General features: G+C 31.5%; 1 protein-coding gene across 9 annotated transcripts in view; it reads left to right on the forward strand.

The window, feature by feature from the left end:
- LOC124364121 (triple functional domain protein) overlaps positions 1-13975 on the forward strand; it is a 717390-nt gene that overhangs the window by 670269 nt on the left and 33146 nt on the right. For all 9 annotated transcript variants that reach the window (XM_046819384.1, XM_046819393.1, XM_046819400.1 and 6 more), the window contains 2 exons: positions 8381-8492; positions 12685-12882. In XM_046819384.1, the coding sequence (XP_046675340.1) occupies positions 8381-8492; positions 12685-12882 (310 nt within the window). The remainder of the gene's footprint in view (positions 1-8380; positions 8493-12684; positions 12883-13975) is intronic.

A 13975-nucleotide genomic window follows, 5' to 3' on the forward strand; every position in this document is an offset into this window, starting at 1 on the left:
ATTAGAAATTACCTTTGTCTATTAACTATTGTGATAAGAATCTAATGCCATTCAAAATTTAAAAAAAAGTATTAATTACTGAACCATGTCAAATTTATCACAGACTTCTCCAAAAATAGTCAGGTTGAATTTTTTAGAAATTTCTTCAGCTTAATGCCAGTATCACAGCTGATCTCATTTGAATGTTTTTCATTATAAGCAACAGAGCAAAGTTGGGTTGGTAGGTTTCTAATTAGTTGCTTATTATCTAAGTTAATCTTCTAGAATATTATTCTCTTATTAGTACAGAAGACAGAATAGTGCAGTTTAAGTACTTTGGTTTTGAACATTTACAATATTGTTCCAATTAATGAGATATGATGGTATGTGTTTTAGTAGATGATTCATTAAACACACCAATTTGCTTATCTGCAGATCAGATCAGTATGTGATTGGATTATACAACTGTTGCTGGTCAATGTGTTGACACTTCTGTTTGGTTATGGCATGTATTGGTCGCTGCAGAATGTAAGTTCGTATATATCAGAGGTTATTATATTTAGTTCGCTTCTCAAGTGTGTCACAGGGGTTTCTTTGGTAATGTTAATACTTTTTCCGTAATTTTTCTTAGTTAGACAAAGAGAGGAAATCATTTAAGTTACTAGTGATAAAAATGTTCAAATGATCACATTTTGTGCTAGAATTGTACTCATTACTCTCAGTTGAATTTAATGTTATGGTAATCTCAGAAAAGTGTGTTTAGAGTCTCATGTCTGCTTTGGACACTTGATCCCTTGGCACTTGTACTGATCAGATATTGTTTGTAGAAACATAATTGAAGTTAATTGTAAAGTAAATAATTCAACAATAAACAATATATCTAATTGGTTATTTTACATTATTACGGAAATACAAACTACCAAAAAGGTACTCATACCATACACTCATATCTGTTCCTGGTTCTAAAAATACTCTGTTATCCAAGTTATACACTAGTAATTGTAACATCGTTATCTGCCCTATTAGCTTCTGCTGGAACTTAAGCATTCAGTGAGTAAAAAGACTGATTAATTTGTGTTAACTCTATCAAATTTTAAATAAACAATATATTCTTACTCTTACAAGAGTATACCATTCCAATAAATTCAAGGATGTGACGTATATGCACATGAATTCATTATTAATTAATTGCAGTTTTTCCAGTATCGTCTGTCTGGTTTGGTCCTGTACCGAACCATCTCTTCCATTCTTTCTGTATAATCAAACTCTGCTATAGGCTCGTAGGTATGGGCAGAATAGAGCGTACTAAGAAGTCTAGCTTTCATTATTTGTATTTAAAGAAAAGATTTGTATGAAAATACAATGAGTGATGTACAGAAATAAGATCGTATAAGCAGCTGGTTCAGGTTCATGTCGAGTCTTCGCTGATACTATGAGCCATCGGCATAAAGACAGAGCTGACTTTGAACTAAATCAGTATTGTGTACAACCTCAGGCATACCCTGAATATAGCAGGTGAACAACAAGGGACCCAAGATAGATCCTTGTGGAACTCTATATTTTAATGGTTTTGTATTTGATGCATATTTTGTAAGTTTGTTTTTAGAAATATAAGAAATTTTAACAAATTGTTGTCTGTTACAAAGATTAGATCTCAACCAACTGAGAGAATTCTGTTTTATACCTAGACACTGTAATTTATCAGGCAATTTTTCATGAAAAAAACTATGAAAAGCCTTTGATAGGTCCATGAATATTCCAGCAATATATAATGTTTTTCAACAGAATCAGTAATACATTCAGTGAAGAGTACCAATGCTGTCATTGAAGATTTGTTTTCCACCAATGCTTGTGTTTGAAGATTATCAGTAGAAATAAACCTCAAAACAACTTGGTAATCATAATCACCCATAAATAGATATGTTTTTAAATAGCTAATTATATTATTGCATAATGTGAAACCAGAAATTGAAAAAATTCTCTCTAAAATAATGTAATTTATCAAACAGTCAATAACAAGCAACAGATTTTTTCATAGTAATCTATCATTAAGTTTGACCCACATTATCCTACTTGTATCTGGGTCTGGTTTATTAACAGAGTTCAGTCCTGGGCATTGCAATAGTCTACAGTTAGATGATGGCAATGTTCAGTGTATTCATTGTTTTGCAAACATCTATAAAAGATAACTTAGTTGTGTCAAATTCTAGCTTACGGAAGGATAACATTTTGGATGATGATTTATGTGATTATCCTTTTTCAATTTAAAATGTAATATTATAAAAATATTTTAGAGTATAAGCTTTGTGATGGCAATGGCTTTGGGTTCTCCCTGATGCACCTGTTGGGGAGTACATCGTGGAGATGATGGCTGTTGTGAGGGATGAGGATGGAAATATTGTTGGTGGTAAAAATGATTTCTCCTTGTGTCTATCAAAATCCAACTTTTGAAAAACAGAGTTTTCGTGTAGAAGCCACCATTGATTGTTCATTCACAAGATGTGAGAGTTTGACATGTAGTCACACTATAGTCTGCACCTTAATGCCTTTAACAAAGCAATCTTAATATTTTTTGTAAAAGTGGAATAAACTACAGTTTTATTTGCACCAACAGATAACATGAATGATGCATAGTATTACAAAACTATATTAGAACTACTTATACCCAGTATATTTAAAAGATATAAATCCTGTAGATTCGGGGTTTTGATATTCGGGGGTTGGTATTCATGAAATGTTGAGTTTTTTAGTACCTATAAAGTAATATTAGGAATGTAAAAAGCACTTTTGTGACATTCAAATTTATGTATGAATGTATACCTTTAAAATAAAAACATTTATTGTAAAACCAACAACAAAGTAAAATTATTATTGGTTTAAGCTGAGTTTATAAGATAGTCATCAATACCATGAACTCTTCAGCAGTTGATGAAATTTCCAGAAGTTATACTATAAGAAAGTCTTTTTCTAAAAGATTTCAGTTTCCTGCAACATTTCAATTGCATCGAACATCCAGCTTAATTTTATACCAGTTATCAATTGATAAATTTACAGAAATGGGCTGAAATGTTCACAGTTCTCAGATTATCACAAGCTTGCAGAAGAACTGAGATTGTTTTAGAAGCTGGTCACTGCGACCTTGATCCCTGCCATATTGGGAGCTGCCATTCTCATTGTCATGCTTTTGGTGATGTAGCCCATATATGGAAACTCAGTTTAATGCCATGTGGGATACAAAGTATCCAGACCTAATAAGCCCGTATTAGGGAACCACTTGTTTACCTGTCATGTATGATTTATTAGGTCTCTAATGTGCTGACTACAGATTCCTTATTCAAGAACTTCCTTCATTTTCTTAAGAAAATTGTCTTTGTACATTTTTTATAACTCTGTGCAAAATTAATGTTGTTGGAATGATAGAACTTATTTAAACCAAGAAACCTAAAAAGATGTATAGTATAATAAATGCCAATGGCATAATTTTGTATTTGAAGCATTTGTTTATGTTGGTGTAACCTTGTGTTTAAAATTAATTTAATACTCCACAATTTAGTTAAAATGTGTCTTATTTCATTTAGCTGATGATGGTGTAAAGGAAGTTGTCTTAGTTTGTCTGTATTAATGTAAATAGCTTTGAGTATTTATAAAAATTCTTCAGATAAATGTTCTGGAAGTAATAGTAAATACATCCTATAAGTTCTATCTTGGTGTTGTGGTCTACAACAGAATATCATGGATGGACCATGTTGATAAACTGTGTGGCAGACTGAGTAGTGCCATCTTTGCAGTTAGAAGAATCAAGCATGTCGGCACAGAGGATACAATGAGAACAGCTTACAACTCTCTGTTCGAGTCCTATCTCAGATATGGCATTGTCTTGTGGGGCGCTACAGCTAGTGGCAACCTGGAGCGTGTTCTCATCATTCAAAAAAAGGTTATAAGAATACTGGCTGATCTTGACTGGAGAGACAGCTGCAGGAATGCTTTTAACGAAATGGGAATATTAACAGTCACTAACATCTACCTGCTGGAAGTGATCTACCTGGCATCCTCAAGACAACTGCAGCGCCACATGGACACTCACACCTACCAAACCAGGAATGTCACAGACTTTGCTCTGCCGATTCACCACAGTAGTCGCTTTCAATCAAAGCCTTCATATGCTGGAGCCAAGTTTTTCAACATCCTTCCTGACACAATCAAGAGAGCTGACCCAATTATCTTAAAGAAAAAACTTCAAGCTTGGTTGCACCAACGACCGTTCTACACCATAAGTGGATTTCTGGACTGGCCAAATTTTACTATGTAAAGCAAGTTCTGGACTGAAATTACCATTACAAATGTATTGTATTAAGTGACACCATTTTCAATCTTGAAGATTGTAAAATAAAGATATTCTCTCTCTTTCTCTACATTTTAATAATAACAAAAATGAAAAGCCAAACGTGGGACTGACTGACAGAAGTGACTACTTCTCATAATGGGCTGTGATATATATCTTGTAAGTATGTTTCATTATTATTAAATCGTTATTTTTTTTATTTTAAAATAGTATGAGGCACTAAATTCTTTAACATAAAAAAGTTTTATATTATTTTAATACATATTTTTGTAATACTTTTTTACATTTCATATATTACAATGATCACTGACTTCTAAATATTAAAATAATAAATATTTATACATTTGACTTACTATTGTTTATATTAGTTTCTATAATTTGGTCAATATCATTTTCACTACAATCTTGTATTTTCAAAATAATTACTTCTTTTTCATTATATTCTAACAATGAAATTATGGGGTTATGAAAGGAATAACAATTATTTCTAGAATAAAATCTTGGTAAAAATCTTGTAAACACAGCATCTATTCTTCCAGGACTAAATTACACTAAGGCTTTGTTAGCTAAAAATGATCTAATCAATTTATTTTTAATGCTTTAAAAACATACATCCGTAGCCCACCAAAAGAAGTAGTCACTTCAACAAGGAGTGACAGTAACCTCACACTAGCATGCCTGGATAGCAACTAAAAGGAGCGGTGAAACTCACTGACATCAAAATGGCCGTGATATGCCCGCCTCTAGCGGCTACAGAACGAGTATGCGTGATGCGTAACAGAAGTTTTTTTCTTCCTTGCAAAAGATACATCCATAGCTCGCCAAAAGAAGTAGTCACTTTAATAATGTGGGGTATCTCATAGTAACTTTTAAAAGAACAAATATATTTTCTTTTAGCTCGGATGTATTGTTATGATTGATCTAATTCTAAACATACAACCAACTAAACCGTAAGTAAAAGAGTTAAGTCAACTATGCAACAAGATATATGCTGTTAGGAATGTATTCATCTCTTCTACAAAATTTTTTTCAAATTCTGAGCAATGTCCACAGCATGGAGACCCCAATTCTTTTCTACATAGAATAATTTTTGTCTCTCAATAACTATTTAAGCCAGAAAGGTGCTGAATAGCTTAAAAACATTCCAACGCTATAGAAATATTTTTGCTAATAAACATCCTAAAAACTGCTATTAAAAAAATCCTTTATACCTTAAAGCTGCCTTTACTGGGTTTGATTTTGCTGGTTAATAAAATTATTTAAAATGATTCAGAAAAGAATGTTTGTGACAACATTCAAGAAAACCAGTGAAAACTGCAACCTGTAAAGTGTTACAATTAATACTTTAGTTGATTATAGTTAGATCAAAACAAGTAATAGTGATTTACAGTGTGCCTTTAATAACACTTCTTTGAAAGTATTTCATAAAAAAAAACTGTATATTTGAAGGTGTCATGTAACAAATCTACTAAAATATTGACAGAAAGACTCATGACATACTAACAACAGGTACAGTATGACACAGTTATGAGTTTCCAAAATGTAAATGTAATCATAAAACATTATTTTTTGCAACAATTTGATGGGCAAATTCTAAATTTTGTAAGTTTTTAGCACCTATTTTAATTTTATTTAAGTTTCATTTCATTGATGAAAAAAGGGTGTTCTTTTTGTTTTGTTGGTTTTCATTCATCCTGATATGCAGTAGAGTGGTAGTTAATCCTATACGGGATTACGATAGTGCTAAAATAGTAGTTGGTGACTAACGTTACTGAACTTGTACCAATTACTTTACCAATTACAGTTACCAAATGCAATACTTTGTATCAATTACTACTGCTAAAGTTTGAAAAAATCCACATGTTTTTGTAGTTATTTTCTGTCTCTCAACATTTCCAATTGCTTTTCTACTTAAGTGTAGCTTAATTCCATACTTAATATTACGGCAATTTTTGCACGATGGAATTTCCAAGCTAAATCCATAATGGTTATTATAATATGCACAGACTTCTCAATCAGTACGAGAGCCATTTTAATACCTGTCAGACAAGTGGGAAAAACAGTTGTGCTGCTTGCGATAAAGTATAGGTTAAGTGTTACTCATACATAAACATCAGTCACAAACGGAGGAAAACACAATCACTGCTCCACTGTTCCAAGGCCGACGCAAGGATGAGTGGACTTCCAACACTCACTTAGCCTACTTTCTTTGTGAGCCACACTCGGGAACCACCTGTCCCCTAGTGTGCTAATTGACTTGGAATCGTGTGTTTTGGAATTTGCATTAAAGTTATAAACATAATTACTATTTGTACGTCTATGCATTATTATTCAAGGGCTAGCTTTACTGTGAATTATTGCCACTATTAATTTAGTTATTGTTATTTTTCTGATTGTTGTTATTGATGCAAAATTTCTGTTATACTGTGTTATTTTTATTTAGATTTTTCAACAGTTTAATTTATGTTATTAATTTTATACTAAAGTCACTAACTTATAAGATAGAATAAAATCCATTCATTGCTGTATGTGTTTGTTTAAATAGAAACATATATGTACAAGGTTTGTTTTTTAAGTATGTACCACTTTGATATATAAAAATCAAGTAAACTTTTTGTAACAATTTTATTTTTATATGAAAGCCTACACTTGTATCTACTTTTCTATATAATTGCTATCAGTATTAAGGCACTTATCATATCTAAAAACAACGTTTTGTATACTGCCGTCACAGAAAATTGCTGCCTGATTTAACAGCAACTGCAACGTGATCATATTGACACTACTGTCGTCGTTGCGGTGCTTACTTTCAAGACGATTTCTCTGATGAAAAAACAAATGATACACTTAGTACCAAATTGTGACTTTTGGGGTTGTTGTCAAATTGTTCCTTACAAAATTCAGTGTTGAGATCTTGAATTTATTTCATTACATGTGGACGGACATTTTTATATAGCAAAAGTGTTTCTCAGTACAAATTTCATTGAGAACACTTCTTGAAACTTTAAGAAACTCCTCTCATACTTATGAAATTGTGAAATGTCTTCATGTTTGGTTTAACATACACATTCTACACCCAATAGTTGGTTATCCTTTAGGGTTATTCACTCTTTTTTCTCATAATGAACTTTCTTCTAAACTTGACAATTCTGATGGTGAATTTCAACTGCTTAACACCTTTAATGCCAAGAAAACAAATAACAGAACGTACTTTACAGTTAGCGGGATCCTCAATTGACAGGGACGTTTCAAATCCTATGTATTAACAAATGTAAAACGATTGATTGATTTATGTGTCTGTGGCTTGCTAACAGATGAAGGTAGATAGTTCACAAACACAGGAAACTGCAGTGCTGCAGTGGCGGATTTTCAAAACTGTACTTAAAAAACACACCATGTATTAAAAGTTTTTTAAACTGAAAATATTATAGACATATTATATTGTAATGCACACCTAGTTTATAGTGAATTCTGGTGACAAGGTGTAAAACTTAGTAGAACCAATTAAATATATAGAAATTGAAGTAAACAAAATAAATAGTTTTTAATGAATAAATAAAAGAATGATATTTTAACAACACTAAGAAATTACATGATTAAGAACAGAAATTTCTTGTCTAAATAGAAATTGTCAAAACTAATAATTTTAAGTTACAAGTCTGTGAAACTATATTTTAATTTGTTCAATAAAATTGTAAATTAAATTTTTTGTGATGAGTAAAAAGATTACTTTTAACTAGTTGCATGAATTTGTTTCTAAAGTCTATCAGTTAATTCACAATTTGTTTGTACAATAGTGTACCAATCAATGTACTTATTTATAAATTAATAAGTTTAAGTTTTTTAGCAAATAAAATTAGTGCAATTAAGTTAGATTGTTATTTTAATAGACAGTCAGTCTGAATTTGTATACTTTGTAACTCTGTTTAAAAATGTAAAATTTACATTTTGAATTGTGTGAAAAAACTGATAATTATGTCACAGAATTGGTGTTATTTATAAACAATTTCATTTACTGTGGTATGAAACATTAACTGATAAGCATAATACATGTTGCAGGAGGAAATGGCTGCCTCCTCCCCTCCGCAAGCTGAGTGGAGGAAAGGTGGAGAAGAACGCAACACCCGACCGAACACCACTCAAGAAGACACCTTCAGATAAGAGAATAAAGGTAGATGTATGTTTCACTGGCTACTGAATCATCCCTGATCTGTCCCAACATTGAGTTACAATTCATTCCTTGATAGTCTGTTCTGAAAACAAAATCATCATAGTATGCGTGGCTGATAATTTCAAGTTTATCTTTCAATAAAGAAAATTTTAGTATTCATCGTTATACTTTAACTCTCAGATCTTGGCAGAATGTTATAAAAAAAAACCTTGATTTTGTGTTAGTTATTTGTGGATTTACAACATAATGCATTTTGATTAATTAGCAATTGTACTCATTTTGGGGTTATACTATAGGATTACCTTTTAAGATAAGATATTGAGTAGAATATTTTCTTTTTGTATGTGAAAAGAATTATATTACGAAAGGAACAAATAAGAAACATTTATTTTTATATATTATGTCAAGTTCCTGTTTACTAAATAGCTGCTTATGTTGAGTTACACATGGTCTACAAAAAAATAGAAATACAGTACATTTATTTTTTTGTAATGATGTATAAAACATTATATCTGTATGTTTGAGTAACATATAAATGATGTTACTATTCCATATTCACAAAAAAATCTCTAAAACTTATTGATAATCTTAAATAAGCACTACCAGTATGTGAAATGCATAGCAAGAAAAATATAATATAATTATTTTCTTTTTGTTAATCGTTTAGTAACTAATTATTCTCTATGGGTCTGTCAATTTTCTGGATTTCGTCTTTGATGGGAATTTGTTTGAAATATAGCTATGTTCTTGTGTTTAAAAATATTCAATGATTGTATCTTTTAACCTGTATAGTACTACTGGACTGGCATTATGTCCTTACTGGACAAATAAAATACTTAAAAAGTGTAATAATTATAATATGTCAATAAGCCATTTTCTGGAATTTTTTTATTGTACTTGTTTGTTCCAAAAAATTAGTGCAGTGTGTAGCGTCAAGTGTGGTAAGTGAAGCCAACTTGTACTGACCGGTTAATATATGAGGCAGAGTTTGCAACCTCCACTTTGCAGCTGTCTGTCGGCTTATTGGGTTATAATAATAATAAACTGACGCCCAAGTTAGCACAGCCGGACCACAGATACCTGCCAAGTCCTCTCTCGCTGACCTCCATGACAACAAACTGTGTTATCATGCCAAATTCTGCTGCCACTGCCTGCTGTTTGTGACTTCCTGACTCAACACAATGTTTATAGTTCTGATGTTTACACAATAGTAGTAAAATGGGTTCTTTATTACAAATTGAGAGATGAAGATGACTCCTAACAATGAAGTTAAGAACAGTCTCATTATCCTATGTTTGTAAACAATATTGATTTGTTTAAATTTACTGAAAAATCTCTGAGAGCAGTATTAAAAAGTTAAGCTGACTGGCTGTAGATAACTAACTTTGAGTTTAATCCTATAAGTTTAAACTTCAAACACTTATGATCTTATTTTTAGTCTTAGAATAATGGGATAGGTCTCATTTTAAAGGTATGGTGAATATTTTTTTAGAATTTCTTTTCTATATCCTCAGTAAGAGGGTCACTAATACAGTCAGCTATTAAATCTTAAAATTTAATATTGGTGGATTGAGGAGGTCTTTGCAAAAACTTTAAATTTGATTCACTTGTGCTTGTTTTCTCTGGTAAACTTTACAACATTTAAGCTCTTAAAATCTTTTTAGCTCAAATGTTTTAGGAAAATTTAAATTTTAACTGTTATAAACCATGGATATACTAAAAAGCCTAACTCCAAAGATACATGTAATTAAATGGGAAGCATTTAAAACTAATTTTGAGATATTTCCTTATTATTTATCTTACACTGGTACATACCATTGCATTGTAAACGTAGTGTTCAAAAATAAGTATCGTTAATTTTATTCAAGCAAATTTTAACAGGGTACATTTAATATCTTTTACTCATATATTAACGATAATTTAAAACATAAAATGTATACGAATGTTAATATTCTTTAGGATATTTTTGTGTTATTTCCATTTTCGTGGGAACACAAGCGAGTACAGCGAGCCTGGGTCACAGATGCATATAAAGAGAGGATATTAGTGACCTCTCTCCCCCCCCCCCCAAGTATGTTTTACCTTGTCATTATTTTCAGTCAGATACAATTAAAATCATTTAAACGTTTACAACAATATGTTGACATACATGTATACATTGATTTTAATATTTTTTACATTGTTCTTGTGGTTATGGTTAAAGGGATTAAATCAATGTGAATGTTGAGTTTATCTCCAGTTCACCTTGCACTTAGTGTGCACCTGATGAGACAACGAGAATACCTCTTCATCTGGATTACACTATACTTTGTAGCCTAGGTGAGTTTGTTATCAGCTTCTTTATCACCAAATTGTTTGCATCTCTTCAGACGAACATGACTACAGATTCCAGGAGTCAAGTCTAAGTCTGTGACAGCGTCCAGAATCCAGACGTTCCACTATTAGGAAGGTGAACTGGGACTAAACTCAACACTCACATTGAATACACTGTTATTCACCAAAATATCTCATCCCAGCAAATATGAAAATACTATAAAAGAGTATAAAATGAATTACCGAGTGTCCCTCTTGGTTACAGTGTGAAGTGGGCAGGGTTGTCCACTGGACGATATAAAATAAGAAATAATATGTTAATATATTAATAAGATGTTATAAGATAAATATGTTTTAATCTTTTATAATAAAGTCAATAACAAGAGCTTTTTACTTCATTAGATGTTTTTTGTTATCTCAATGAATAAAATAGTATTTACATTACATTTTAGTCTTAAAATGATTTACTGTATGTATGGAATTGTGTTTTACAAATAAAAAGTGGAATGAATCCAATTCAGAAATCAATAAAAGAAATGCTATCTTGAAGCAACTCTGTAACTTTATTTGTACTTTTCTTTTTGAGTATTTTAAGGAAATATGTATAGCAATATGTTACTATAAACATATTTTTATTCATTTGTAATAATAATGTATGAACCAGTACAGACCTAAAGTGAAGGACGGTAATTTAATGACAGAAGGTCCTTGTTAGTGTCGGAGAGGTTTAAACTAGCGTCTGACACATGAATTAGATATAGGTTCGGTGACGGTCCCCTGCATGGCTGATCATCCAATCTGCTCCCCCGCCATCCCTTCCTGCCCCACTTTAGTCACACGTTATGAAACCTAGTGAACAGTTAGTGTCTCTTTTTAACTTCTCTTTTCACCTTTTTAGATCTTCCTGATTCAGGTAAACGCTTTATGAGTATTTCATTGTTGAAGTTATGTTTTGAGACATAATTTTATTCTCAATAAAATTTCAATATAGGATAAAAATCTCAAATTTTCCGAAATTACTTTTGTCTTGTTATATGTCTCATCGATTCAATTCTTAATATCTGCAATGACTAACTGAGATTCCCTCTTGATTGAAGGTATTGCTTTATCACATTAGCAGTATTATAACCAAACTGTGTCAAGGTCCTAGTGGTCTGGAGAGATGACTTATTATAATCCTCTGTATCGCTGCAAGTTAGTGACTATAAACATTCAATCTTTGTCTCTTTAGTGTTTCTTGTATAAGGTATTTAGTTAGATGTCTGAGTATCGTCTTTGGTTCCTATAATTCTATTCAATTGTACTAGAAATTTGATTTTGTAAATACAAATATTATCTTACTATTACAAACTTATTAGTGTCATAAATTAATATATATTAAATTTGACTACATATGTATTCTATTGTAAATTTAATTGAAAATTATAACAAATACCAGACTTATTGTGCATTTTAAGTCTATTGAAATTACAAATCAATTGGAATACTCCAAGTTTCATAAGGTGTTTTCAGTACTTTTATTGTGCATTGTCATTTTTGGGACATTGTGTAGTGATGTTCCGTTTCAAACAATGTGGTATACTTTTGTAGTGGTGGAGAGGGGAAATTATAAATTCCTTACGGTCTCTGTATTGTATTTAAGGATTTTTGTCATGTACATATAAAATATTAATATTTTTACAATACAATTTCTTGAATTTAGCAGCCTTTCATGTAGACTAATGAAGAAAACCTTGAATAATATACTTTCCCCAAAAAGTACACCATCTTAAAACTTCTGCCATCTTCCGACTGAAAATGGAAGTGTATTGTTGTTAGTTAAAGTTTTAATTTGATTAGAATCGAACATGAGTATTAAAAGTATGTGTGTATGTTACAGTCACCAGCCAGTGAGATGGGCAACAAACAGGGTCAATTGGTGAGTGGAGTGGCAGTGGGGGCTGGGGCAGAAGGTACCGAGGAGGAAGCAGGCCGTGAGAATGGAGAGGAGGTTGAGGAAGAAGTGGAGCTTCCACCACCTATGAAACCTATCAATGAACCCATCCTTGTACCCAACGACGACACCCAGGGCCAAAGAGTGAGTAGAAATGGTTTTTGTGATTATAAATTTAGGTTAATTCATTATAGAATAATGTATATTGATATTACATTGAACCTTTTTAAAAGATAACTTTAGTTTGGCTATCAAAAAAATATATACAAATTGCTCAGATTAACCTTTGCTGTATAACAGTTCAGTATGCAACCAGTACGTACTTAAAGGTACTTTTCATAATGTAGAACTAGATATTATGAACCAGTATCATAACATTAAGCCAATGGCTCCAATACTTTGTTGCTAATATCATTTGTCAGGTGTTTAGGAGTCCTTACAACCATTCAACATGTCATCACTAATGATATGATAGATGGTCAACCATTTCTTCATCACGTGGTTGGTTCATTCACACTGAAAATATAGTATCACTGTGTAATTTAAACAGCTCTGTAATTCATAATGTTTGTAGCATAAACATGCATTTGACAATTTCTGCAGACTTCACATTGTGTACCTACAGAAGAGAACTACCGTCCCTCTCATGTTTGGCAGAATTTTTAAATGACTACTCTGATTTTAATATAAATATCAAATTTATTTTATTGGAAGGTGTAAAAACTGTAGAATTTTTTTGTCCCTGAACTGTAAAGATTTTTGAAAAAAAAAAACATTCAAGAACCCAAGTCTACAACTGGTACAAACAATTTTGTAATAGGCAGTGGAAAAAAAGACTAGGGAGGTCACCTCTATGACGATGATGAAGGGGTGGATACAATCGTATTCAACTGGTCTCAGACACGACCAGCTTCATTTTTTGGTAGCAGCATTAAAACACTTTGGAAAATGTAAATAAAATAGCAGATTATGTAGATACATAAGGTGTTTATAATTGTATTCACTCTATTAATAAATGTTATAAAAATAAAGTCCTTTTTATATTTGACTCACCTATACAAAATACTTTTAACATAGACACAATAAGATATTTTGGTTGTAATGGCTAAAATATTTTCGAACCAAATAATAATTATGAGTTTTTCTCAGAAAAAAATGGAGTCTTATTATTTATTGTAGTCTGAATATAACTTAAATGTATGTTTTCTCCATCCCTCTATACTACAGGGTGAGGCAG

The sequence above is a fragment of the Homalodisca vitripennis genome, chromosome 1 (assembly GCF_021130785.1).
Source record: "Homalodisca vitripennis isolate AUS2020 chromosome 1, UT_GWSS_2.1, whole genome shotgun sequence".
In the NCBI taxonomy this organism is placed as follows: Eukaryota; Metazoa; Arthropoda; class Insecta; order Hemiptera; family Cicadellidae; genus Homalodisca; species Homalodisca vitripennis.